Below are 25,314 nucleotides of genomic sequence, written 5' to 3'. Positions count from 1 at the left end.
TAGAAACTGAGCCTTAAGTCAGTCCCCAGATGCAAGACACTTTTGTTGTGTCTAATCTATTTTGGAAGCAATTACTTATGTAAGCTAGATCTGCTCAATCTTAAATTCTAAAGCAAAATGTGATTAGTCATCTTTGGAAAAAGGATCTACTCTTCATTTTTTCTGTTTTTGTTTTTCTGAGCTTTAAAGACAGAATGTATAATTTTGTTAAATAAGCTATTGGTGAAGTAAGGAAAAGATTGATGAGGTGATTTACATGTATAGAAATTGTTTTTGTTTAATTGAGGCCCTACCTCTACACCTCCCTTGGAGGCAAGGGAGCACAACAAAACCAGAAAAGTTTAGGAATTTGTTATCGTCCAAAATGGTATAATAAAATACTGTCTTAAACTAGGGAAGTCAACTTCCTATTCTTATGCACCATTTCTTTGTTCTGGAAGCGGGGGCAGTTCTGGCAACGAGTTGAGCAAATTATTTTGCTAGGTCTAGTGTTGTGATCCTTTGCTCAGTGGTAAGTCTTTGGGGGAAGGAAGGCTTCTCTCTCTTTTCAAACTTTATTAAAATGGTGGGTCCAGATTATCACGTTACCCACTTCTAGTCACGGATCCTTTTTTTTTTTTGTGAGATGGAGTCTCACTCTGTCACCCAGGATGAAGTGCAGTGGCACGATCTCGACTCACTGCAACCTCTGCCTCCAGGGTTCAAACGATGCTTCTGTCTCGGCCTCCCAGGTAGCTGGGATTACAGGTGCCTGTCATGCCCGGCTAACTTTTGTATTTTTAATAGAGACGGAGTTTCACTTTGTTGGCCAAGCTGGTCTCAAACTCCTGACCTCAGGTAATCTACCTGCCTTGGCCTCCCAAAGTCCTGGGATTACAGGTGTGAGCCACCACGCCCAGGCTAGTCAGGGATCCTTCTGGTCATAAATTCTTATCTTTGTTTATGGCCTACACTAAAGTTTCGGAAGTCTTAAGTCAAACCCTTGTATTTTATTTAATTAATTTTTTGAGACAGAGTCTTACTTTATGACCCAGGCTGCAGTGCTGTGGTGCGATCTCTGCTTACTGCAGTCTCTGTCTCCTAGACTCAAGTGATCCTTCCACCTCACCCCCCACCCAAGGGAACTGGGACTACAGGCACATGCCACCACGCCTGACTAACTTTTGTATTTTTTGTGGAGATAGGGTTTCATCATGTTGCTCAGAATGGTCTGGAACTCCTGGGCTCAAACAATCTGCCCACCTCAGCCTCCCAAAGTGCTGAGATTACAAGTGGGAGCTACAAAACCTTGTGGTTTAGACATTAGATTTCTCAGTACTCTTCTGAAGAATAGTAATTGTGATTATGAAATTTTCAAAGATACTATGGTAAGATCTGAGTGTCTTTGAAAGAATTATAGTAGTGTAGCTGAGGACTTCCTTTTATACTGCTTTGTACCACCTGTTCACAGGTGACTGTCAGGTGATTTCAGTAACAAACTCAGACAAATGCGTGACATTTAAACAGAGTTATTGAAGTCTTTGATCTTGCTTTATTAAACTTGACCAGTTGGTGACATTTACTTTTACAAAATTAATCAACATGATTTTGATATGAGAGAATTATATTGACTGGAAGTGGTAGGCATGAAACATTTGCTAAGTAAAACTTAGAAGAGAGATCTTAGTTGACCAATACCCTCTTGGTTTGTTTGCATGTTAAAAGGTGTCTGCATCTGAACAATTGAACTTAAATACAAAGTTGAACTTAAATGCAAAGGTTCTTTAGAACTGTAAAAGGCATGGGCCAGGCACTGTGGCTCACGCCTGTAATCCCAGCACTTTGGGAGGTCGAGGTGGGTGGATCACAAGGTCAGGAGTTCGAGACCAGCCTCGCCAATATGGTGAAACCTCGTCTCTACTAAAAATACCAAAAAAAATTAGCCGGGCGTGGCAGCACATGCCTGTAATCCCACCTACTCGGGACGCTGAGGCAGGAGAATTGCTTGAATCCGGGAGGCAGAGGTTGCAGTGAGCTGAGTTCGCGCCACTGCACACCAGCCTGGGTGACAGAGCGAGACTCCATCTCAAAAATAAATAAATAAAAATAAAAGACGGGGTGAACAAAACCCAAACTAATCCTCTGATGTTTACTTAAAAACAAAAACCTAAATGAAATTCAAAATAGATATCCGAATCTCGATTTGTGTATAAACGTTAGATGGAGAGATTAGGGCCTGGAACAGACAAATTCCACACGTACTTTTTGTGGCTCAGAAGACTTGGTGGAGTGGGCGAGGCAAGGTGGCTCATGCAGGTAATCCCAGCACTTTGAGAGGCTGAGGTGGGTGGATCCCTTGAGCCTAGGAGTTCGAGACCAGCCTGGGCAACATGGTGAAACTCCGTCTCTCCAAAAATACAAAAAATAACCAGGTGTAGTGGCATGTGCCTGTAGTCCCAACTACTAGGGAGGTTGAGGTGGGAGGGTCACTCGAGGCTGGGAGGTTGAGGCTTCAGTGAACCAAGATTGTACCACTGTGCTCCAGCCTGGGCAACAGAGCGAGACCCTGTCTCAACAAAAACAAGAATATTTGGTGGAGTGATTTAAATACTGTTTTTCCATTAGGATGAGATCTTTCCACCAGAATTTCCTGAATTTATTCCTTTTTTCTAGTTTATCCTAATGTAATTGAACTAACTTAAACTGAAGTTGCCTTCCTGTAGCCAAGAATCTACGTACCTACAAACTTATTCCTGAAGTTGGCTTTAATAAAACACTTCTTTTGTATTTTTTCTTATTTTGAGGTTGATTTATTTTGGGATTGGGGCAATGTAGAATTAACACTCTTCTAGAAGTATACAGTAATTATTACAATCATAGATTATATTTATTACGTACTTACTATGAGCATTGTGCTAGGTGCTTTACATATTTTGCTGCACTTAGGCTTACGAATGTTAAATAATGGCCGGGCACGGTGGCTCACACCTGTAATCCCTGCACTTTGGGAGGCCAAGGTGGGCAGATCATGAGGTCAAGAGATTGAGACCATCCTGGCCAAAATGACGAAACCCTGTCTCTACTATTCAGTACAAAAATTAGCCGAGCACGGTGGCGCGTGCCTGTAATCATGAGGCTGAGGCAGGAGGGTCGCTTAAACCTGGGAGGCGGAGGTTGCAGTGAGCCCTGATCACGCTATTGCACTCCAGCCTGGGCGACAGAGTGAGGCTCCATTTCCAAAAACCAACCAAACAAACAACAAAAAACAAAATTAGCCAGGTGTGGTGGCACATGCCTGAGACAGGAGAATTGCATGAACCCAGGAGGCAGAGGCTGTGGTGGACGGAGGTTGTGGTGAGCCGAGATTGTGCCTTTGCACTCCAGCCTCGGCAACAAGAGTGAAAATCTGCCTCAAACAAAACAAAACAAAACAAACAAATGTAAATAATTTGTCCAAGATCTTGCAGCTAGTACCTGGAAGAGCCCAAATTTGTTCCCAGATCTCTCTTTCCACAATTTATGCTGCATAGCCAAACCTATAGATTGTATAGCACTATAGGTTTTGTATAGTACTTAGAAGTACTTAGGAATCTTCTTTGTTTTTCCATTAATGCAGATGAACATTCTTTATTGGGGAGGTAATACATTTTCAACCGTTGACATACTTATGTTTTAAAACAGTAATTCTAAAAGGATCTGCATCTGTTCTGCCCATCTTCTTTCACTTCTCCAAGCCATTTCTATAACAGTATTTTCCCTTCCTTGAAAAGGTAGTCATCTGTTTTTCTGGAATTAGATTTGCAGTCACTTGGGGTCAAGCTGTCTTGCTTGTTATTCCACACCCCCCCCCCCCCAATTCTAACTGAAACTCAGGGAATTAGAATTTGTTCAGGTCGGGTAGTGATCCCTGGCTCAGGTGGAGTACCATCAGCAGGATTCTTCCGGTCTTTTGTACTTTGTACTTTGTTTTCAAAATCAGTTAATTTCATAATAGAAAATTAGCACTTTAAAAGGCACAGATGTGATTTGGAAATTATGGGTAATTCTTAGATTGCATCTTTGTTAATATTTACATTAGTTTATCAGTATTTCCTAAACTATAATAGAGTTGGATATAGTGGTAATTATTGATGTATACCTTTTTTCTACCAACTGTAGAATGATGTTATCTAAGCAAGAAGAAATGTAGGGACCTTTTGAGGATTTTATCAGATTTTTATGCACATTACTAACATTTGCAAAACCAGAAGATTCCAGGTTTTTTTAGAGATGAGTTCTCACTTTGTTGTCCAGGCTGGAGTGCAGTAGCTATTCACAGGCTCTAACATAACACATTACTGCCTCCAACTCGTGGTCTCAAGAGTGCTGTCCACCTCAGCCTCCCAAGTAACTGGGACTTCAGGCATGAGCCACTGAGCCTGGCCTGATTCTGTTTTTAAAATATATTAATTTTTTTTCCCCAGTTTAGCCCTGGTCTCTTTCTTTGAGCTACTCGTCTTTCAGAATTGTGCAGTGAGGTGTGCTGTCTTAATTCAGATGGAAGTGTGCTCCCTGAATCCAAGCTGTACTCTTCAGAAACACCAGTAATTTGCACTGGGTTATACAGAAAGAGTTCTGCACATTCTGGCAGCTCAGCTCCATTTGCTCTTGCTTAGGCCAGTTCAAGTAAACAATGCACTCACCACGGGTCAGTATGGAAGAATTATGGCATGTGCAGGTACTTGGGTCTGGGGCATGAGAAATTATATTTAATTTCAGGACTTTTTCGCATCCTGTAATCTTACATCTCTCCTTTGTATTTTATTTTCAAAATTATAGAAGTAACATAGTTGGATTGGTGGTATGAGTTGCATTGACAGAATCATTCCCGATTTATTGGGTGTAAACATTAATGGTGTCAGATGTCTGGAAATTTTTTCTTTTAGTCTAGTTTTTTCTTTCTTTCTTTCTCTTTCTTTCTTTCTTTCTTTCTTTCTTTCTTTCTTTCTTTCTTTCTTTCTTCCTTCCTTCCTTCCTTCCTTCCTTCCTTCCTTCCTTCCTTTCTTCCTTTCTTCCTTTCTTCCTTTCTTCCTTCCTTCCTTCCTTTCTTTCCTTTCCTTCCTTTCCTTCTTTTCCTTCCGTTCCTTCCTTTCCTTCCGTTCCTTCCTTTCCTTCCTTTCTCTCCTTCCTTCTTTCTTTCTTTTTCTCTCTTTCCTTCTTTTCTTTCTTTTCATCCTTTCTTCCTTTCCTTTCCTTTTCCTTTTCCTTTTTCCTTTTTTTCTTTTTTCTTTTTTCTTTTTCCTTTCTCCTTTCTCCTTTCTCCTTTCTCCCTTCCCCCTTCCTTTTGAGACAGAGTCTCACTCTGTCGCCCAGGCTGGAGTGCAGTGGTATGATCTCTGCTCACTGCAACTTCTGCCTTTTGGGTTCCAGTGATTCTCCTGCCTTGGCCTCCCGAAGTAGCTGGGATTACAGGTACCTGCCACCATGCCCAGCTAATTTTTTTGTATTTTTAGTAGAGATGGGATTTCACCCTGTTGGCCAGGCTGGTCTTGGAAATCCTGATCTCAGGTGATCCACTCGCCTCGGCCTCCCAAAGTGCTGGGATTACAGGCATGACCCACTGCGCCCGGCCTAATCTAGTTTTCTACTTTGCATTTGGCTATAGTAGCTACTGATTTGACAAATTTGTACCTTTGTTCAGCTGTCCCAAATCATATGACAGGGCAAAGAAAGAAAGAATATAAAGGATGCCATATCAAAGTTGATAATTCTGTTCATTATTCATACAGTGCCCTTCAGAGAATTTTTTCACCCTGCATTCTAAAACTCCCATGTAAAAGTTAGCTATACTGTTCAAACCAGATCATCAGATGGTTCATGTGCTTTTCTTAGAGTAGAACTGTCAGTCTAGGACTCCAAGAGGGCAGATTGCTACCTGCTATGTCTCAGAGGATGTAAATATATCATATTTCCTCCCTGCCACCACCCCTTTGAAATAGTGGAAGGGGGAAGAAAAGGAAAATACGAACTGGGGAAGTGCGTCCCCAGTCGTGAAGATGTATTCTAAATATTTTCTGAGGTGTGTATGTATATCCTAAACTGGAATAACCTTTTATTTTTGTTTCTTTTTTTACATGTGATATAAAAATTTAAAAGTGCAAAGAATATGTAGTAAAAATAAGTCTTTTTAAGTATCCTTTCAGAAATAATCGGTACACATACAATAAAACATGTGTGTCAGGTATTTTGAATTCTTATTCTTTGCCTGTATGAAGCATGGCCTCTTGGATAGCAGTAACGTTTTTGTTATTTAAAATGGTTAGATTTTTATACAGAGAATGACAGGCCAGTGGTAGCATATATTTGCAAAGCCTTCTATAATATTTGAAGGCCTTCTACATAACTTTTCTCCTGGTGCTTATAACAGCCCCATGAGGTAGGTAAAGCAGGATTTACCTGTTTTATCTAAACGAAATTTGAAGCTTAAAGAATTAAGTGACTTCATCAAGGTTGTTATGCGATGAATGTGCAGTGGAACTGGAATCAAAACCCAAGTCTTTGGCTGTTACTCCAGAATTCTTGTTTCAATTTTGCCTCTCAAACATGATAGCTTGAGGGGATCCATTATCCTGTATCTTCTTTTATGAGATGTGAAAAATACCGTGAGTAGCTAATTTTAGGTTTTGTTTGTTTGTTTTGTTTTGTTTTTTTGACAGAGCCTTGCTCTGTCACCTAGACTGGAGTGCAGTGGTGTAGTCTTGGCTCACTGCAGCCTCTGCCTCCCGGGTTCAAGCAATTCTTCTGCCTCAGCCTCCTGAGTAGCTGGGACTACAGGCGCGCGCCATCATGCCTGGCTAATTTTTGTGTATTTAGTAGAGACAGGGTTTCACCATATTGGCCAGGCTGGTCTTGAACACCTGGTCTTGTGATCTGCCCACCTCAGCCTCCCAAAGTGCTGGGATTATAGACATGAGCCGCCGCACCCAGCAGAATTTTTATACCGTATTTTGGTAGTAGTGGTGTTGTAGTTATAGCGTCAAAGTTCAGAAATATGATCTTTTTGATGTATTTCCTACAAAGCAGTTTACAAACATTAGTGCCACTTTCATTACATGTGGACACCATAACTGACTGTATTCAGGCAACTGAGCAGTGAAAGCAAGGCCTTTTATCTCTTGATAGCTGTGTGCCTGCTGTGGCTAGCAGCCAAAGGGATAAACCTGTCCAAGGTTCTTCCCTTCTGTGCCAAAGTGGAATCTGAACAAGCATTTGATAGAGTGCCTGACTCTCTTTCCTTCTCCCATCATTTAGGTAAAAATGCTTAACACCAGCACCAAACTGTATTCTAGATTTCTAAGTCATCTCCTATGGAGAAAAAATGAATGGTGGGTGGAAAAAGTTTTCAGATAGTAGACTGTCATGGGGATGATTTTTTAGTCCCAACAGACTAAAAACTCTTGTCATTGCAAAACAATCCTTACGTTTCTTAAATGTTAGGCAGCCCCAGATGGGAATTTGATGAAAAGATTGGCTGAGCTCTGTATATGAAAAGGAGTATCTCTTTAAGTGTTTCTCTGAAGGGATGGCCTATCTCCTATTGTTTATAAGCACTGTGTTTCTAATTCCTGATAGTAAAATAAATGGGAAATGTGAGGAGAGAGTTTACAGTTTTTTCATATACAGCAGAAAAAATTACGTTTTTGTAATTTACATTTTATAAAATTTACAGTTTATACTTATAAAATTTACATTTAATACTTTATAAAATTTATATAATAAATATATTTATTTTTATATTCATGGGTTAATAAAGGTTATAATCCAATGTAAAAGTCATTACATTTGCCATAATGTAATGATTCAGTTTTTGTTCGGTAACTAGATTGCTGTGTGTGTGTGTGTGTGTGTGTGTGTATGTGTGTGTGTGTATGTATATATGTATTTTTTTCACTCACAGGTCAACCATGAACTCAATTCTTATTTGTTATTTTTTTATTTCCTGCTGTAGGCATAGAAGATGAGAAATTATACTAATTTGAATATTTCCATTTGGTTAGTTTAACTAGTGTTAGAGTTTTCTTAAACAAAAATAAGATGTAATTTGACTTCTCAAAGTAAAGTTTGGGGCAAAACGTCTTCTCTAGGGAGATGGATCTTTCTGTCGGGGAGTCAGGAGTTAGTCTTTTTTTAGGGATGGAAGGAGGTCAACCATTAGGTCCAAAGTGGTGGTTTGAGTAATTAGCATTTGCTGTGTGTTTTCATATTTTCAGAATAGGAATATAACTTCACTGAAGATGACTTAATTAGTACTTGACAAAGCTGAAAGTCCTGTTAGTATATTTATACCTATGAGTAAGTATGCTCTCTGAATCATTCTGTTAATTCCCAGTGTAAAATTACATATACCCTTTTGTTTTATTAGAATTAAAGAGCATTGAGGAGATTTTTCATTTTAAAGGTACAAGACAGCCGGGCGCGGTGGCTCACGCCTGTAATCCCAGCACTTTGGGAGGCCGAGGCGGGCGGATCACAAGGTCAGGAGATCGAGACCACGGTGAAACCCCGTCTCTACTAAAAATACAAAAAAAATTAGCCGGGCGCAGTTGTGGGCGCCTGTAGTCCCAGCTACTCGGGAGGCTGAGGCAGGAGAATGGCGTGAACCCGGGAGGTGGAGCTTGCAGTGAGCCGAGATCGTGCCACTGCACTCCAGCCTGGGCGACAGAGCGAGACTCCATCTCAAAAAAAAAAGTAAAAAAAAAATAAATAAATAAAGGTACAAGACAAGTTTTAACCTTAACATAGCACACTCACTGTTCTGTATTTATGTGAGACCTTCTAAGAACCAGGGATAAATGGGCTCTAATTTGTCTGTGAGGGTCTTGCCTGTCTATCTTTAAAACTTAACGTGTTCCTATAGGAGTGAGTAACTATGTAATATTTGACAACTGTTATCCCACTGCCCACTTGGGAAGCACACAAATAATAAAAGTAAAAGAAATTATCACACTGTGTTTAGCATGACGTCTTAATTTGAACTATGAGAAACCATTATTGGACCAATGTTGGGATTTTCACTAAAGCCTTGTTATCCTAGCATGTGTTAGGAGATGTCAAATGAATAAGCCTAGGAGTGATTGTCGTGGGGTCCCTCACTTTTCCTGCCGTTGGCACAGAATGTGCCTTTCCAACACCACCCACAGCCTAGTAGTGCTCCACCCTGCACAGCCTACCTCTCATCTGCCTCAACGTGCACACAACAGCCTTAACCAAACCATAACCACCTCTGAGACTTAATTCAAATGTACCCTCCTCCATGAAACCTTCTCTGACTGACTTTATTGCCATACTCATCTCATAGGGTTAGCGGTGCTTCTTTCCTTCTTTAAAATATCAGATCCCCTTTCCCCCTAAAAACTTCACATTCAGACTTGTATGATGATTAGATATGCACTTGAGAGCCAGTTTCTGTATCTCACGCCTTTTTAAGAAAAAAAAAAAAATCTCCATCTCCCGTTGGACCTGTACAGTGACTCCTTTTTGAAAAGGTGGTTGAACATAAAGACTTAAATAAAAGCAGCTGGCCGGGCGCGGTGGCTCAAGCCTGTAATCCCAGCACTTTGGGAGGCCGAGACGGGCGGATCACAAGGTCAGGAGATCGAGACCATCCTGGCTAACATGGTGAAACCCCGTCTCTACTAAAAATACAAAAAACTAGCCGGGCGAGGTGGCGGGCGCCTGTAGTCCCAGCTACTCCGGAGGCTGAGGCAGGAGAATGGCGTGAACCCGGGAGGCGGAGCTTGCAGTGAGCTGAGACCCGGCCACTGCACTCCAGCCTGGGCGACAGAGCGAGACTCCGTCTCAAAAAAATAATAATAATAAAATAAAATAAAAGCAGCTACAACTCTTTAGTGAATCAGAGCATTGTTGGAAGGCATAAAGCCTGTGCTGATCACTGTCCTTTTGGAAAAAAAGTAAACTATCCCTGGGTACAAATAAGAAAAATAAATTCTGATAGAGCCAGAATAAGGCACTAAGAGGAAAGTAGTTCTAAACCTGAGGATTGAGATTCCATTTAGACTTGCTCAGGAAAGTTTCCCAGTGGTAAAAGATTGGGCTTATTTTGTTAGATACCAGCTACATTATCTTCATTGTCTTTGGGACTTTGGACCAGGTTAATAAATGAATTGTTCATATGATGGGAAGTTACTGGGTTCTTAATGAATAAACTCCCAGAAGACTTGACTTACTACTGCAGCAGAGTGTCTCCAATGGAAAGGAGGCATTAGGTCATCGCTTGCTTTCAAATTTTTCTAAGGCCATAGAAGCACTGACACTGTTGGCATCTTTTGTTTGTTTTCTCCTGGGGGATTCATAAACAAATCTATTGTCACTTAATTTAGTAACAGGTGTCTTAGAAAAAAGACCCTATTCCTTTATGTGATCTGATGTAGTTCAACTTCAGTGGAAACTGTAGAATGTTCCATATTTTAGACAATATCCAACTCCCAAGCATTTCTGTTTCAGAAACTGGGACACCTTCCAAGATAGCTTTATGAATCCTTTAATTTCTCCTGCCAGACTCATTAACTCAGCCTATTCACCTTGGGGAAATCATAGTTCCAGACTTTCTGTAAAAACCCTCCTAAGTGAATGTGGTAGTTGATTTGAGAACATTCAGACTCAAGCTTTCCAGTAGTTTATTCTGAAACCTGTTTGTTGTGACTTTGACTAGCAGAGAATAAGGTGAAAGAGTAGTAACCATCATAATATACATTATATAAATACAAATTATCTACCTTTAAAAAAAGTTGAAATTCAGTAAGTACATTTTTAAATTCCACATCTCAGATTTTATGGACTCCTAAAGCTGGAAAGAACTGCAACCAGTGTTTGACCAGTATTTCTTAATTTTTTTCTTGTCTTGTGGATCCTTTTGAGATTATGATAGCTGTTGTGGATATTCTTCTCAGAAGAATATACATACACACAAATGCTTGCATTCAATTTCAAGATATCTCAGACTCCCAAAGCCTGTTCATGGATTCCCATTCTAGTTCAAAGCCTATCGTTAGGGGTTTAGAGAAGTTAAGTGATGTACCTAAAGTCACACAGCTTCTATAGCTAAATACTATAGAAAAGTGGCAGGGTTCTTTTTTGTTTTCTGGTTTTTGTGGGGTTTGTTTTGCTTTTTGACCGTTTCCTGCTGCACTCATCATGTTCTTTATTGAAGTCAAGCAGGTGTCTCCAAGTACTTGGTGCTTTTCCCTTTACTGCCTTTGTTTGCTATATCGTTTATACAGCATTACCCAAGTTCCTTCTCTGTTTTAGTCACTGATGCATTGGGATGGGGTATGTGCAAAGTTCTCTTCATTTTCTCATTCTTCCATTTATAATAGTTTATTTATTGATACTAATATATGCAACATCAAGAATCACTTCTCTCATATTTGGTCATTAAATTAGCAGCTGTTTATGATGCTTTTCATAACTTTTTTTCTTACAGTTTTCCATTGTAAGAGGACAGTTTTATTTCCAATGAGTAAACACTTGATGTAAGAGACCTTCCTTTTTGAAGCCCAGATTTCTATCTCCAGCATAAGGAGTAGCTGATAATTGCGACATAGCTCAGCTTCTAATTTGAAGGAGCCAGCACTTTGCCCTGGGATTGAAGAGTGCAGGTAGAGGCAGGAATCTTAATGATGGGTTGAAGTTTTTTTCCTCTATCTTGGTCATGTTCTTCCTATCATTTGAAAAATTAGTAACCATACCCCCCAGTAGATAGATACTTATAAAATATTAGTTACACCCATGTTACATGCATTATAAAAATACATTAAAACGTAAAGGATAAGCTTTTTTAAAAACAGAAGCTCTGTTATTTTCTTCCTGCCCACCAAGGGATCCTTAACTTCTTCCTTGAGGAATCCACTCCTTTTTGGAGATCACTCTTCTAATTCTTTCGGCCTATATCAAGTCCCTCCTCTTGGTTGTTTGATTTCACTATTTTAACTGTACAACTGGATTGTAAACAACTTGAGATTAGAGACCAGATAGAGTCTTGTCTTTGTATCTTGCAACAATGCCTAGCACAGTTTTGAGTTCATCATCATTATTCAAAATATACTTGTTGGCTAATTCTTGGGATCATCTCAGAGCATTATTTTACTATTACCAAAGAGGAAGAAAAAATCCTCAGTTTTATCTTATTTTAGTAATTCTGGGTGTTATTCCTCATGCTATTCATCTTCTAGGATTAGAGACACGTGAGCCTATCTGCACTTACAGTTTTGTGGAAATAGATGTACTTTATCTGAAGAAGTGGTTTAATTGGGAAACAATGAGAATGGTGCAGTATGAGAACCAAACCTGAATCAGTACCCGCATCTGTTTTCATTCCTTGAAATTTCTGTTCATTATTGGTTCTTTATCAAATGACTGAGTGCCAAAGCGTAGTGTTTTCTTTTTATTTATTTATTTTTATTTACTTTCTCGAGTTCATTTATGCTGACATATTGATGCACCCACCATTTCCGGGGTGGTATAAAGTACTCCTTTGTATTTCATATTTTGTAGTCTCTGTTCTGTTCCTCTAAACCACCACTGTGTTACTGGATTCTAAAAACCCTTCTAAATTTCTGAAATTAATTGTTCACAATTACGCTTAACAATTCTTCCTAACGATTTGGTTCCATGAATCTCAAAGACCTAACACCATAACCTTGTTCTTAGGGTATTCCTAGTCTATCATCTTTTCTTTCTGGGTACAGAAACTAAACCTAGGAAAAGGCTGAACGTACTGGTTCATGCTTGTGGTCGTAGCACTTTGGGCGACTGAGGCAGGAAGATCACTTGAGACCAGAAGTTTGAGATCAGCCTAGGCAACATAGCAAGACCTTGTCTATACAATAAAAATTTTAAAATCTAACCAACCATCATGGCACGTGCCTTTAGTCTGAGCTACTAGGGAGGCTGAGGCAGGAGGATCAATTAAGCCCAAGAGGTGGAGGCTGTATTGAGCCATAATGGTGTCACTGCCCTTCAGCCTGGCAACAGAACAAGACTCCATCTCAAAACCAAATGAATGAATGAATACAAAAATAAAACCCATTTATAGTCAGTTGCAAATCAATAGGAAAAGAGATGAAAAGCAAGCACTGGTGCCCGGATTTGCACTTTTGTGTCTCCATGGATTATGTCATTTTTTCAAGAGCACTACATTAGTGCTCTTGCTTTCTAATATAATTCACTAATTTTAGATCATAGCTGTTTCAGGTTCTAATTTAAAGGCTTTGATATTTTTATTTTATTTGTTTGATAGATATATTAGGCATTTTTTCTTCATAACAGACACCCTCAATATTTCATGGGCTTAACTTGGGGCTTGTTTTTCTTGCCCATGAGTTATTCAAGATGGCTTTGCTTCAGGCTACAGGTTGAGGGTTAAGTTCAGGTCTGCTCCACGGGTCTCTCCTTTTCTTTGTACTACCATGTTCTCATGGGGAATGGCAGGGGTGCAGGAATACAGGCCAAACTACCCAGGCACATTTAAATTCTCTTCTCATATTGTCTCTCCTAAAACTCCATTGGCCCGAGCACATCAGTGACCTATATTATATTATGTTGCATTAACAGTATTACTAAGCACACAGTACTGCACCTCTTAGGAAGGAATGACATCATCCATGGAGACTCAATTAACTGCAAATGTGGACTCCAGTGCTTGCTTTTCATCTCTTTTGCTATGTTGATTTGCTCAACGTCAGTGGAGCCAGGTGTATACTCAGTTTATAGCAGGAGGTGGTACAGACTTAGAAAACAGAGGATCTAGATGTAAAATCCTATGCAAGCGAAAAATTGGGAGAAATAATCTAATCTCCCGCTGTAGGGAAGTAAATCATTAAAACAGTAATTAATTTGCTGATATAGTCCTGTGGACTGTAAACATGACAATAATTTTCTTTCTATGGGGAGCTTACATTTTATTTGACTACATTTTTTTTGAAAATTCTCTATTGCTCTAAATTTCTTTCAAGAATGCCCCTTTAATCCAAAATTGTTGTTTAGTAGAAATGAGTATAAGTAGAGAAGACTGATATTAATTGCTTTCCATGCCTTGTTTGAGAAAGAACTAGAATTGCTAATTGATTGGGAAAACTTAAATGATAGATTTTAAAAGGATAGTATAGAAAACTGCCTAAGTAAAAGCATTCTGTTAATAAACTATTAGAGATATAAGTTAAACTTCAAATTGAGGTAGTGGGAACAGAGTTAAGCTAGGTTAACTCAGCGTGGAGGCTGATTTCTGAGACTCAGAAAGGCACCTTAAAAAGTCATTGAATTATCTGCTGGGCCGGGCGCGGTGGCTCAAGCCTGTAATCCTAGCACTTTGGGAGGCCAAGACGGGCGGATCACGAGGTCAGGAGATCGAGACCATCCTGGCTAACACGGTGAAACCCCGTCTCTACTAAAAATACAAGAAAATTAGCCGGGCGAGGTAGCAGGCGCCTGTAGTCCCAGCTACTTGGGAGGCTGAGGCAGGAGAATGGCGTGAACCCGGGGGGGCGGAGCTTGCAGTGAGCCGAGATCGCGCCACTGCACTCTAGCCTGGGGCACAGAGCAAGACTCCGTCTCAAAAAAAAAAAGGAAAAAAAAAAAAAAAAAATGAAGTATCTGCTGTTAGACAAGTAGGGAGAAAGCTGAAAATTACTGTGTTATATAATACAACCTTATGATTACCTAGCAACCTAATTAAAGTCAATGTTAATGTATGTTGTAAGTATAAAGATGAGTTTGTACGTTGCTAATACTTACTGAATTCTGCAGTGGAATTAATAGTTCCATAGGGAAACCATTTTTTTCTTGAAATAATGCTGGGTGTGGCCACTTGATTTGTTGTATTTTCTTTATTGCCTTATCTTTATCCTTGAACAGAAAACATCTGTTTATTTTTAAAGTAGCATGTTTTGCTACCTAAATTGATAATATTTAAGTTATAGACACACAGAATTCACTTTATATAAACAGATTATTTAAACAGGTTAGAATACTATGGAAACTCAAAATAAATTGTGCTTTTTTTTTTTTTTTGGAGACGGAATCTTGCTCTGTTGCCCAGGCTGGAGTGCAATGATGCAATCTCAGATCATTGCAATCTCTGTTTCCTGGGTTCAAGCAATTCTTCCACTTCAGCCTCCCGAGTAGGTGGGACTACAGGCATGTGCCACCACGCCTGGCTAATTTTTGTATTTTTACTAGAGATGGGGTTTCACTACGTTGGCCAGGCTAGTCTTGAACTCCTGACCTCAAGTAATCTGCCTGCCTTGGCCTCCAAAGTGCTGGGTTACAGGTGCGAGCCACTGCACCCCACCAGGAAGTGGTGCCTTATTATGGTGTGTTTTATTGCAGTTGTGTCTCCTTTGAAGGCACGAACAAGGAAACTAAAGGAGATATGTATTGCAAAACTATGTAATATTATGTGAAACCTAGTCCACCCTTTTTTCTGTCATGGAATTGAAATTTCTTCCTCTCTCTCTTTTTTTTTTTTTTTGGAGATGGAGTTGCTCTGTGGCCCAGGCTGGAGTGCAGTGGTGCAGTGGTGCGATCTTGGCTCACTGCAAGCTCTGCCTCCTGGGTTCACGCCATTCTCCTGCCCCAGCCTCCCAGAGTAGCTGGGATTACAGGTGCCCGCTACCACGCCCGGCTAATTCTTTTGTATTTTTAGTAGAGATGGGGTTTCACTGTGTTAGCCAGGATGATCTTGATCTTCTGACCTTGTGATCCACCTGCCTTGGCCTCCCAAAGTGCTGGGATTATAGGCGTGAGCCACCACACCCCGCCTGAAAGTTCATTTTATCTCTGGTTTGTGTATCTGGCTTTACAAAGCAAATGTATTCATAGGAATATATTTCCAAATGTTTAAAAAAAAACTTTTTGTTATTAATTATAGACTCACAGGAAGTTTCAAAAACAGTACCTAGAGGTCTTATGTACCCATCACGTAGCTTCTCCCAATGGTGACATTAGGCCAATTAAAAAATCATTGATGGGGGCTGGGAATGATAACTCATGCCTTAATCTCAGCTGTTTGGGAAGCTGAGGTGGGTGGATCACTTGAGCCGAGAGTTCGACACCAGCCTAGGCAACCTGGTCTCTATAAATAATACCAAAAATGTCAGCTGGGCTTTTGCGCCTGTAGTCCCAGCTACTCAGGAGGCTGAGGCCAGAGGATCATCTGAGCCCGGGAGGTTGAGGCTGCAGTGAGCCATAATTGCGCCACTGCAAGGCAGCCTGGGTGACAGACTGAGATCCTGTCTCAAAAAAAAAAAAATTAAGGGACTTTCTCTGCACTCTATAATAAACCTGAATTACAACGTGTCCTGTAGGGATCCTTATGTCATTGTTGCTTTATTTATTGCTTTAGCACATTCTTCTTCACTCTCCCCATCTTCACACTGTACCATTGATTGGGAAGGGATTAAGTCTCATGTACCTTTCTGGTACATTTCTCCCCAACAGCCTAAAAGATATGCAAGCTCCATTTTACTGCTTATGTTGAAGAAGCATATTTGGTTGAATATTCAGATTTCTTGTTTTGAGTTTATTTTGGTGGTGTTTGAAAACTTGAAAGGTTCTATATATATATACTGTTTTACATCATCTCTTTTTTTTTCTTCTTCTAGCCTGAAAATGAAATTTCTTCAGACTGCAATCATGTAAGTATGGATTTTCTGTGATGCACCATATGTGCTTTATAGATACGATGACATATTTCGGGATGCTCTTCCTGTTGTTCTGGAAAGTGCTATGTTTTCTTACAGTCTTAATCTTAAAAGGATGACACACTTTAAGGACCCTGGTAAAATCAACAAATAAGCTTTCATTGTAGAAGCCTGCAGGCTCTCCCAAATAATATTTATGTACTTAAGGTTAAATTTTTCTTCAGTTACAGCTACCATGTGAAAATAATTCTCTGCTTATCAAGTTTACAACTTTAGAATTTCCTATTTTAAAGTTCTCTCATTTACTTATCACACAGTCATCTTCTATTTGCCAAACACTATAGTAGCACATTAAAAGGAGACTGATGTGAAATCAAGTCTGTGCAAAAAGTATTGGGTGCTTTGGTAGAAGTCTATACAGAAGACATTGGAGACACAAAAATGAATTTTTTCCAGGTGAGTTGATGTCAGGAAAGGCTTAATAACGGAGATGAGGCTGGGCGTGGTGGTTCACACCTGTAATCCCACCTTTTTGGGAGGCTGAGGCAGATGGATCAGTTGAGGCCAGGAGTTTGAGACCAGCCCAGCCAACATGGAGAAATCCCATCTTCACTAAAAAAAAAAAAAAAAAATTAGCTGGGCATGGTGGTTCGTGCCTGTAATCCCAGCTACTCTGGAAGCTGAGGCAGGAGAATCGCTTGAACCCGAGAGGCGGAGGTTTTAGTGAGCCAATATTGTGCTACTGCACTCCAGCCTGGGCAACAGAGCAAGACTTTGTCTTAAATAAATAAATAAAGGAGGTGATACTTGGTTTGGGTCTTAGAAGAAGCGGACGTCTGTATGTGGCAAAAGTCACTCTATCACATTATAGAAGGTAGGTTGGACCAGAGACTGTGTAAGCAGAGACAGATTGGCTATTTAGGTTAACTGCTTATTCTTACGAAAACCTAGGTAAGTCAAGTACAAAATAAAACGAGAGGAGTACTAGAAGAATAGAGGGAAGGCTTTTCTAAATATGACACAGCCCCAAAAGATGTTTTAAAAATATGTATCTGCATCTATATCTGATTACATTAAAGCTTTCTCCCCAAAAAATGTTTTTGCAATGCAGATGAAAAGGACTATTTGTTAATAGAAAGTGCTATTAATAAACATAACAGACATGAATAGACTGTTCACAGGAAAAGAAAAAGATGTCCAATAAACAATAAAAAGCTTATTCTCCCTCAGAATCAAAAACATAAAAATTCAACAAAAAATGAGTACACTGTTGTTATCCATTTGATTGGCAAATATCAAAAATTTGGTAAATGGGTACGCACCTATAGTCCCAACTACGCAGGAGGCTGAGGCTGGAGGACCCCTTGAACCAGGAGTTGGAGGTCATAGTGACCTATGATTACAACACTACACTGCAGCCTGGGTGACAAAGTGAGACCCCCATGTCTTAACAAGAAAAAAAAAAGGATAAATACACAGTATTGATAAGGATGTATGTATTTAAGCATTCTCTAGCCCATAGATCAACGAACTACGACACATAGGTCAAATCCAGTCTACTACCTGTTTTTATACATAAAGTTTTATTGAAACAGCCACACCATTTATTTGTGTTTTGCCAGTGGCTGCTTTTCACACTAGGATGGCAAAGTTGAGTAACTGCAACAGTGACTGTAGGTCCCTCAAAATCGTTACTTTCTGGCCCACTGCAGAAGTTTGCTGAACCCTGTTCAAGCCTATGTATGGGAATAAAAACAAGCTATAAAGCAGTCAACCTAAAATGCATATGTTTTGACCCAGCATTTCTACTTCTATGAATTTATGGATAGTTATACTTAAAATAATGGATAAGGATGTGTCTATAAAAGGATATTTGTTGTGGCATTATTTATAAAGCAAAAGATTAGGGGAAAACCCCAAAATCCATCAATAGACTGAATCTGACAGAAGAGAAACCCAGAAAAAACGTTGATGTGTGCCTTAGAACTCTCAAAGAGCCAGCCGGACGCGCTGGTCCATGCCTATAATCCTAGAACTTTGGAAGGCTCAGGTGGGTGGATCACCTGAGGTCAGGAGTTGGAGACAAGCCTGGCCAACACAGTGAAACCCCTCTACTAAAAATTAAAAAATTAGCCAGGCGTGGTGGCGCACCCCTGTAATCCTGGCTACTTGGGAGACTGAAACAGGAGAATCGCTTGAACTGGGGAGATAGAAGTTGCAGTGAGATCACGCCACTGCACTCCAGCCTGGGTGACAGAGTGAGACTCTGTCTCAAAAAAAAAAAAAAAGAACTCTCAAAGAGCCAAGGAATAGGAAGGATATGATATTGCTGAAAATGGGGGACAAACAGTATCCAAAAAACAGGAGATTTGGTTGAAGGTCTATGTAAGAAGCAGTCAGAACTCTTTAGAGAACAATTATATAACCCAGAAATTCTATAATACAGCATTCATAATGTCCCGCATGCTACCAGAAATGGCTGCATATGAGAAGAAGCAGGAAGATATCGAGAGATAAAGTAGCCAGTAGAGAGAGATCCCGAGAAGAGATAATTCATATATTGGAATTATTAATAGCAGACAAGGATTTCAAATAACTAATAAAATAGAGGAAAAAAAAATATTTTCCTATAAATAAAATAGAGGAAAATTAAAATGGATAAAAATATGAAGTATTTCAACAGAGAATTAGTCTTTTGAGAAAATCAATTGGATATTTTTCAGACTAGATATAATTTCAAAAATTAAGAACTTAAGCGTAGTTATAAAAGACAGCTTTAGTGGAAATAAAAACAGATTCATGACCAGGTGCGGTGGTTCACACCTGTAATCTCAGCACATTGGCAGGCTGAGGCGGGCGGATCACTTGAGGTCAGGCCTTCTAGATAAGCCTGTTCAACACGGTAAAAAAAACCCTGTATTTACTAAAATTACAAAATCAGCCGGGCATGGTGGCAGGTACCTGTAACCCCAGCTACTCAAGATACTGGAGGCGGGAGAATCGCTTGAACCTGGGAGGTGGAGGTTGCAGTTAACCAATATCACACCACTCCAGCCTGGGCAACAGAGCAAGACTCTATCTAAAAAAAAAAAAAAAAAAAAAAAAGGCAGAATGGGATAGAAGCAATATTTGAAGAAATAATGGCCAAGATGTTTTTCCAAATCTAATGAGAGGCATTAACCCACAAATTCAGCAAACTTAGTGAACGTCAAGAGAAATCCATACTCACTTAACAATTTTTTTTTTTTTTTTTTTTGAGACAGATTATTGCTCTGTCACCAAGGCTGGAGTGCAATGGCGCCATCTCAGCTCACTGAAACTTCCGCCTCTGGGATTCAAGTGATTCTCCTGCCTCAGCCTTCTGAGTAGCTGGGATTACAGGTGCGTGCCACCATGCCCAGCTAAGTTTTGTATTTTTAGTAGAGACAGGGTTTCACCATGTTGGTCAGGCTGGTCTAGAACTCCTGACCTCAGGTGATCCTCTCGCCTAGACTTCCCAAAGTGCTGGGATTGTAGGCGTGAGCCACCACGTCCAGCCTAGACACGTTATTAACAATCTGCCAAAACTGAAAGATAAAAAGAAAATTCAACAAGCAGGCAGAGAAAAAGAGACATTCTCTTGAGGGAGGGAAAATGACAGCTGACTTCTCAACAAAGCAAGCAGTAGAAACTAGAGACAAATGAAACAAAAAATGTAAAATGTTGAGGGAAAATGCCACCATAGAATTCTATATCCAGCAAAAAATATCCCTTTAAAAAATGAAAATAGGCCAGGCACCATGGCTCATACCTGTAATCCCAGCATTTTGGGAGGTAGAGGCAGGCAGATCACTTGAGGCTAGGAGTTGAAGACCAGCCTGGCCAACATGGTGAAATCCTGTCTCTATTAAAAATACAAAAATGGCCAGGTTTGGTGGCTCACACCTGTAATCCTACCTAGCACTTTGGGAGGCCAAGGTGGGCACATCACTAGGTCAGGAGATCGAGACCATCCTGGCTAACATGGTGAAACCCCGTCTCTACTAAAAGTACAAAAAATTAGCCAGGCATGGTGGTGGATGTAGTCCCAGCTGCTCGGGAGGCTGAGGCAGGAGAATTGTGTGAATGCAGGAGGCGGAGCTTGCATTGAGCCGAGACCCCACCACTGCACTACAGCCTGGGTGACAGAGCGAGACTCCATCTCAAAAAAAAAAAAAAATTCTAAACAGTAACCACTGCCCCTGTAATCCCATCTACTTGGGAGGCTGAGGCACGAGAATCACTTGAACTGGGGAGGCAGAGGTTGCAGTGAGCTGAGATCCTGCCACTGCACTCACCCCTGGCCAACAGAGCGAGACTGTATCTCAAAAAAAAAAACAAAATAAAATAGGTGTTATCACATAAGCAAAAGCTGATAATATTCTCCCACATTTGCACGCTGTGAGAAATCCTAAATTCTTGAAGCTGAAAGGATCACAAATTGAATCACAGAAATAGCACTAGAAGAGAGAAATAATTGATAAATACGACTATTATTCTTTCATTCTTTAAGAGAACTGGCCAGACGCAATGGCTCACGCCTGTAATCCCAGCACTCTGGGAGGCAGAGGTGGGTGGATAACGAGGTCAAGAGATCGAGACCATCCTGGCTAATATGGTGAAACCCCGTCTCTACTAAACATAAAAAAAAAATTAGCCGGATGTGGTGGCGGGTGCCTCTAGTCCCAGCTACTTGGGAGGCTGAGGCAGGAGAATGGTGTGAACCCAGGAGGCAGAGCTTGCAGTGAGCTGAGATTGCGTCACTGCACTCCAGCCTGGGCAACAGAGCAAGACTCTGTCTCATAAAAAATAAAAATAAAAATAAAATAGGTGTTACCAATCTAAAGCTGAGAATATTCTTCTCCCACATTTGCACGCTGTGAGAAACCCAAAATTCTCGAAGCTGAAAGGATCACAAATTGAAGCACAGAAATATGAGCACTAGAAGAGAAAAATAATTGATAAATATGACTGTTATTCTTTCATTCTTTAAGAGAACTGACTTGGCCAGGCGTGGTGGCTCACACCTGTAATCCCAGCACTTTGGGAGGCCGAGATGGGAGGATCACCTGAGGTCAGGAGTTCAAGACCAGCCTGGCCCACATGGTGAAACCCCATCTCACTAAAAATATAAAAATTAGCCGGATTGGTGGTGCGCACCTGTAATTCCAGCTACTTGGGAGGCTGAGGCATGAGAATCACTTGAACCCGGGACGTGGAAGTTGCAGTAAGCCTAGATAGCGCCATTGCAATCCAGCCTGGGCAAAAAGAGCGAAACTCCGTCTCAAAGAAAAAAAAAAAGAGAGAACTGACTTAAGCCAAAGCAATAACAATATACTTTCAGATTATAACATGTAGAATAAAATATATGACAACAGTAGCACAAAGGGTGGGTAGGAATAAAAATATAATTTTACTTTGGAATATTCTTATGTTGTATATGAGGTAGCATAATATCAATTCAGTTTGGACTGTGACCAAGTTAAGGATGTATAATCAGGATACAGATTTGTTTCATGTAATGATTGTTCAGTTAATGGTATTTAGCCATCATGACTCTTACAAGTTGTTAGCACTTTACCCAAAACACAGAATATTCCCTGAGACATCATTGTTTTAGGCACATTTGCATGTAGCGACTTACTCAGCACTAGTCAGGCTATCACATGGAAGAAATTTGAATTCTATCTCATAGTTAGGAGTGCTAAAGGAGTGATAGCAGGGAGTGATCAAGTAGCATCTTCTGTTCCTCTTCAGTGTGTGTTGCACATATAGTATTTCTCCATGTCAAAAAGTGGTTTTTGGTGTTGGTTTTGTTTTGCTTTTTGAGACAAGGTCTAGGTCTGTCACGCAAGCTAGAGTGTAGTTGTGTAATCATGGCTCACTCCAGCCTTAACCTTCCGGACTCAAGTGATCCTCCCACCTCAGCCTCCTGAGTAGCTGGGACTACAGATGCACACCACCATGCCCTGCTAATTTTTGTATTTTTTGTAGAGATGGGGTTTCACCATGTTGCCCAGGCTGACATCTAACTCCTGGGCTCAAGCAATCCAACCTTCTCGGCCTCCCAAAGTGTTAGGACTACAGGTGTAAGCTGCTGTACTCAGCCCAAAGTGTAATTTTTTAAATCTCAAAGATTCTTCTACAGGTAATGTCGTGAATCTTTCCACATCAGGAGTTTTTTCTAAGTGCCAAAGTTCTAAGGAAAAGAATTATCATAAAATATGTCTTCGCACTGATAATGAATGCCTGCTCATAGTCAGTCATCTGATTTTACATTACTTTCCAGAGAATGATTCCCTAATACCCTGCCTTTACCAACCATCACCAACTCTCAAGTCTTCTCTCTCTCCTTTGGAGAGTACGATGAACTTCCATTATGTTATGTTTTATGTACAAGTTATATTTTACTTGAAAATTGTTGTTTGTTACTTATATACTATTTTCATTTTTCAGTTGATACTTCTCTCTCTGAAAATTGTTTGGGTGTCTGACCAACCTGAATAACGTCTATTTATTTATTTTTGAGATGGAGTCTTGCTCTGTCTCTATTTTGTAGAGATATGGGGGTCTTGCTCTGTGGCCCAGGCTGGTCTCCATCTCCTGGTCTCAAGTGATCTGCCTGCCTTAGCCTCCCAAAGTGCTGGGATTACAGGCATGAGCCACTGCGCCTGACCAGATAACTTGAACTTCATCACAATTAAAAACTTTTGTGCATCAGATACTATCAAGAAAGTTGAATGGCAACCTATACAATGAGAGAAAATATTTATAAATCATATACCTGATGAAGGGTCTAGTATTGAGATCATACAAAAACTCTTCTTCCAACTCTAGAATAAAAAGCAAATTTTAAAATGGGCAATCGATTTGAATAGGCATTTCTCAGAAGAAAATATGCAGATAGCCAGTTGCACATGAAAAGATGCTCAACATCATTGTCATTAAGGAAATGCAGGCTGGGTAGAGTGGCTCGTACCTTTAATCCCAGTAGTTTGGAAAGTTAATACTGGAGGACAGTTTGAGGCCAGGAGTTCAAGACCAACCTGGGCAACATACAGAGACCCCCGTCTCTACAAAGAAGAATTTTAAAACTGTAACCAGGCATGGTGATATGATCATGCCACAGCCTTGGCAACAGAGTGAGACCGCGTCTCTTTAAAAAACAAACCAGAAAAGGAAATGTGTATCCCAACCACAATGAGATACTACTTCACACTCATTAGGAAGGATGGGTGTAATCAAAAAGGTGGACAATTAACAAATGTTAGTGTGGGTCTAGAGAACTTGCTGGTGGAATGTGAAATAGTGCAGCCACTGTGGAAGACAGATTAGCAGTTCTTCAGAAAATTAAACAGAGTTACTATATGACCCATGAGTTCCACTGTTAGATGTATACCCAAGAAAGTTAACACATTTTCACACAAAAATGTGTATATAAGTGTTCATAGCAGCATTATTAGTTAAAGCTCAAAAGTGGAAACAGCCCAAATGCCTATTAACTGGTTAATGGATAACTAAAATATGATATAGCCATACAGTGAAATACCACTTTGCAAAAAAAATGAAGTACTAATACATGCTGCAACATGGATGAACCTCAATAACTGGACTCAAAAGATTACAAAAAGGACACAAAGACAGAAAGAAGATGAGTGGTTTCCGGGAAATCAGAGAAGTGGGGAATGGGAAGTGACTGGTAATAGATACAGAGTTTCTTCTGGGGAAATATTCTGGAATTAGTGGTAATGATTATACAACCATAACCTCTGAGTTGTACTCTGGAAGGGTGAATTTTACAATGTAAATTCTATCTCAACAGAGTTGTATAACCAACCCCCGTGGAATCACTATACAGCTTCAAATATTAATTCAGATTGATACTGTGTTGTTTATATCCTTATGTACCTCCCTTCCTTTTGTATTCATTTGAAGCATAACCCAGACATCACATCATGTCATCTATTAATATTTCAGTAAATACTCTAAAGGATAAGGACTTTTTTTTAAAAAAACAAGAACATAGTACCATTGTCATATCTTAAAATATCATAATTCTTTAACATCATCAAATATCCAATTAGCATTCAAATTTCCAATTTCAGCACCCACACTAGAAGGGAGGTTATTTAATCTGATAAAACGTGGCTATAAAAAGGCCTACAGCAAGCATCATACTTCATGGTGAAATATTAACAGCTTTCTACACAAGATTGGCAACAAGCCATATTACTTATTATCACAGAGGTCCTAGCCAGTGCAGTAAGGCAAGAAAAAAGAAAACAGGTAATAATTTAAAAGGAAAAAATTAAGCTGTCATTTTTATTGTTTGTTTATTCTTTGTTTTGAGATGGAGTCTTGCTCTGTCACCCAGGCTCTATCTCGGTGGCTCTATCTCGGCTCACTGCAACCTCCACCTCCTGGGTTCAAGCAATTCTCCTGCCTCAGCCTCCTGAGTAGCTGGGATTACAGGCGCATACCACACCCGACTAGTTTTTGTATTTTTAGTAGAGATGGGGTTTCACCATGTTTGGCCAGGCTGGTCTCGAACTCCTGACCTCAGGTGATGCGCCTGCCTCAGCCTCCCAAAGTGCTGGGATTACAGGTGTGAGCCACCATG

The 25,314-nt window shown here is 40.1% G+C and overlaps 1 protein-coding gene across 1 annotated transcript in view; it reads left to right on the top strand.

Moving 5' to 3' along the window:
* The window catches only part of LOC105491285 (golgi glycoprotein 1), a 162,981-nt gene that overhangs the window by 63,410 nt on the left and 74,257 nt on the right, over window positions 1-25,314 (top strand). Inside the window, exon 2 of the mRNA XM_071084938.1 lies at window positions 16,638-16,670. Within this exon, the coding sequence (XP_070941039.1) occupies window positions 16,638-16,670 (33 nt within the window). The remainder of the gene's footprint in view (window positions 1-16,637; window positions 16,671-25,314) is intronic.

The sequence above is a fragment of the Macaca nemestrina genome, chromosome 18 (genome assembly GCF_043159975.1).
Source record: "Macaca nemestrina isolate mMacNem1 chromosome 18, mMacNem.hap1, whole genome shotgun sequence".
NCBI lineage: Eukaryota > Metazoa > Chordata > Mammalia > Primates > Cercopithecidae > Macaca > Macaca nemestrina.
The sequence above is the reverse complement of the archived record's forward strand: the minus strand, read 5'-3'. Positions and strand labels throughout refer to the sequence as shown.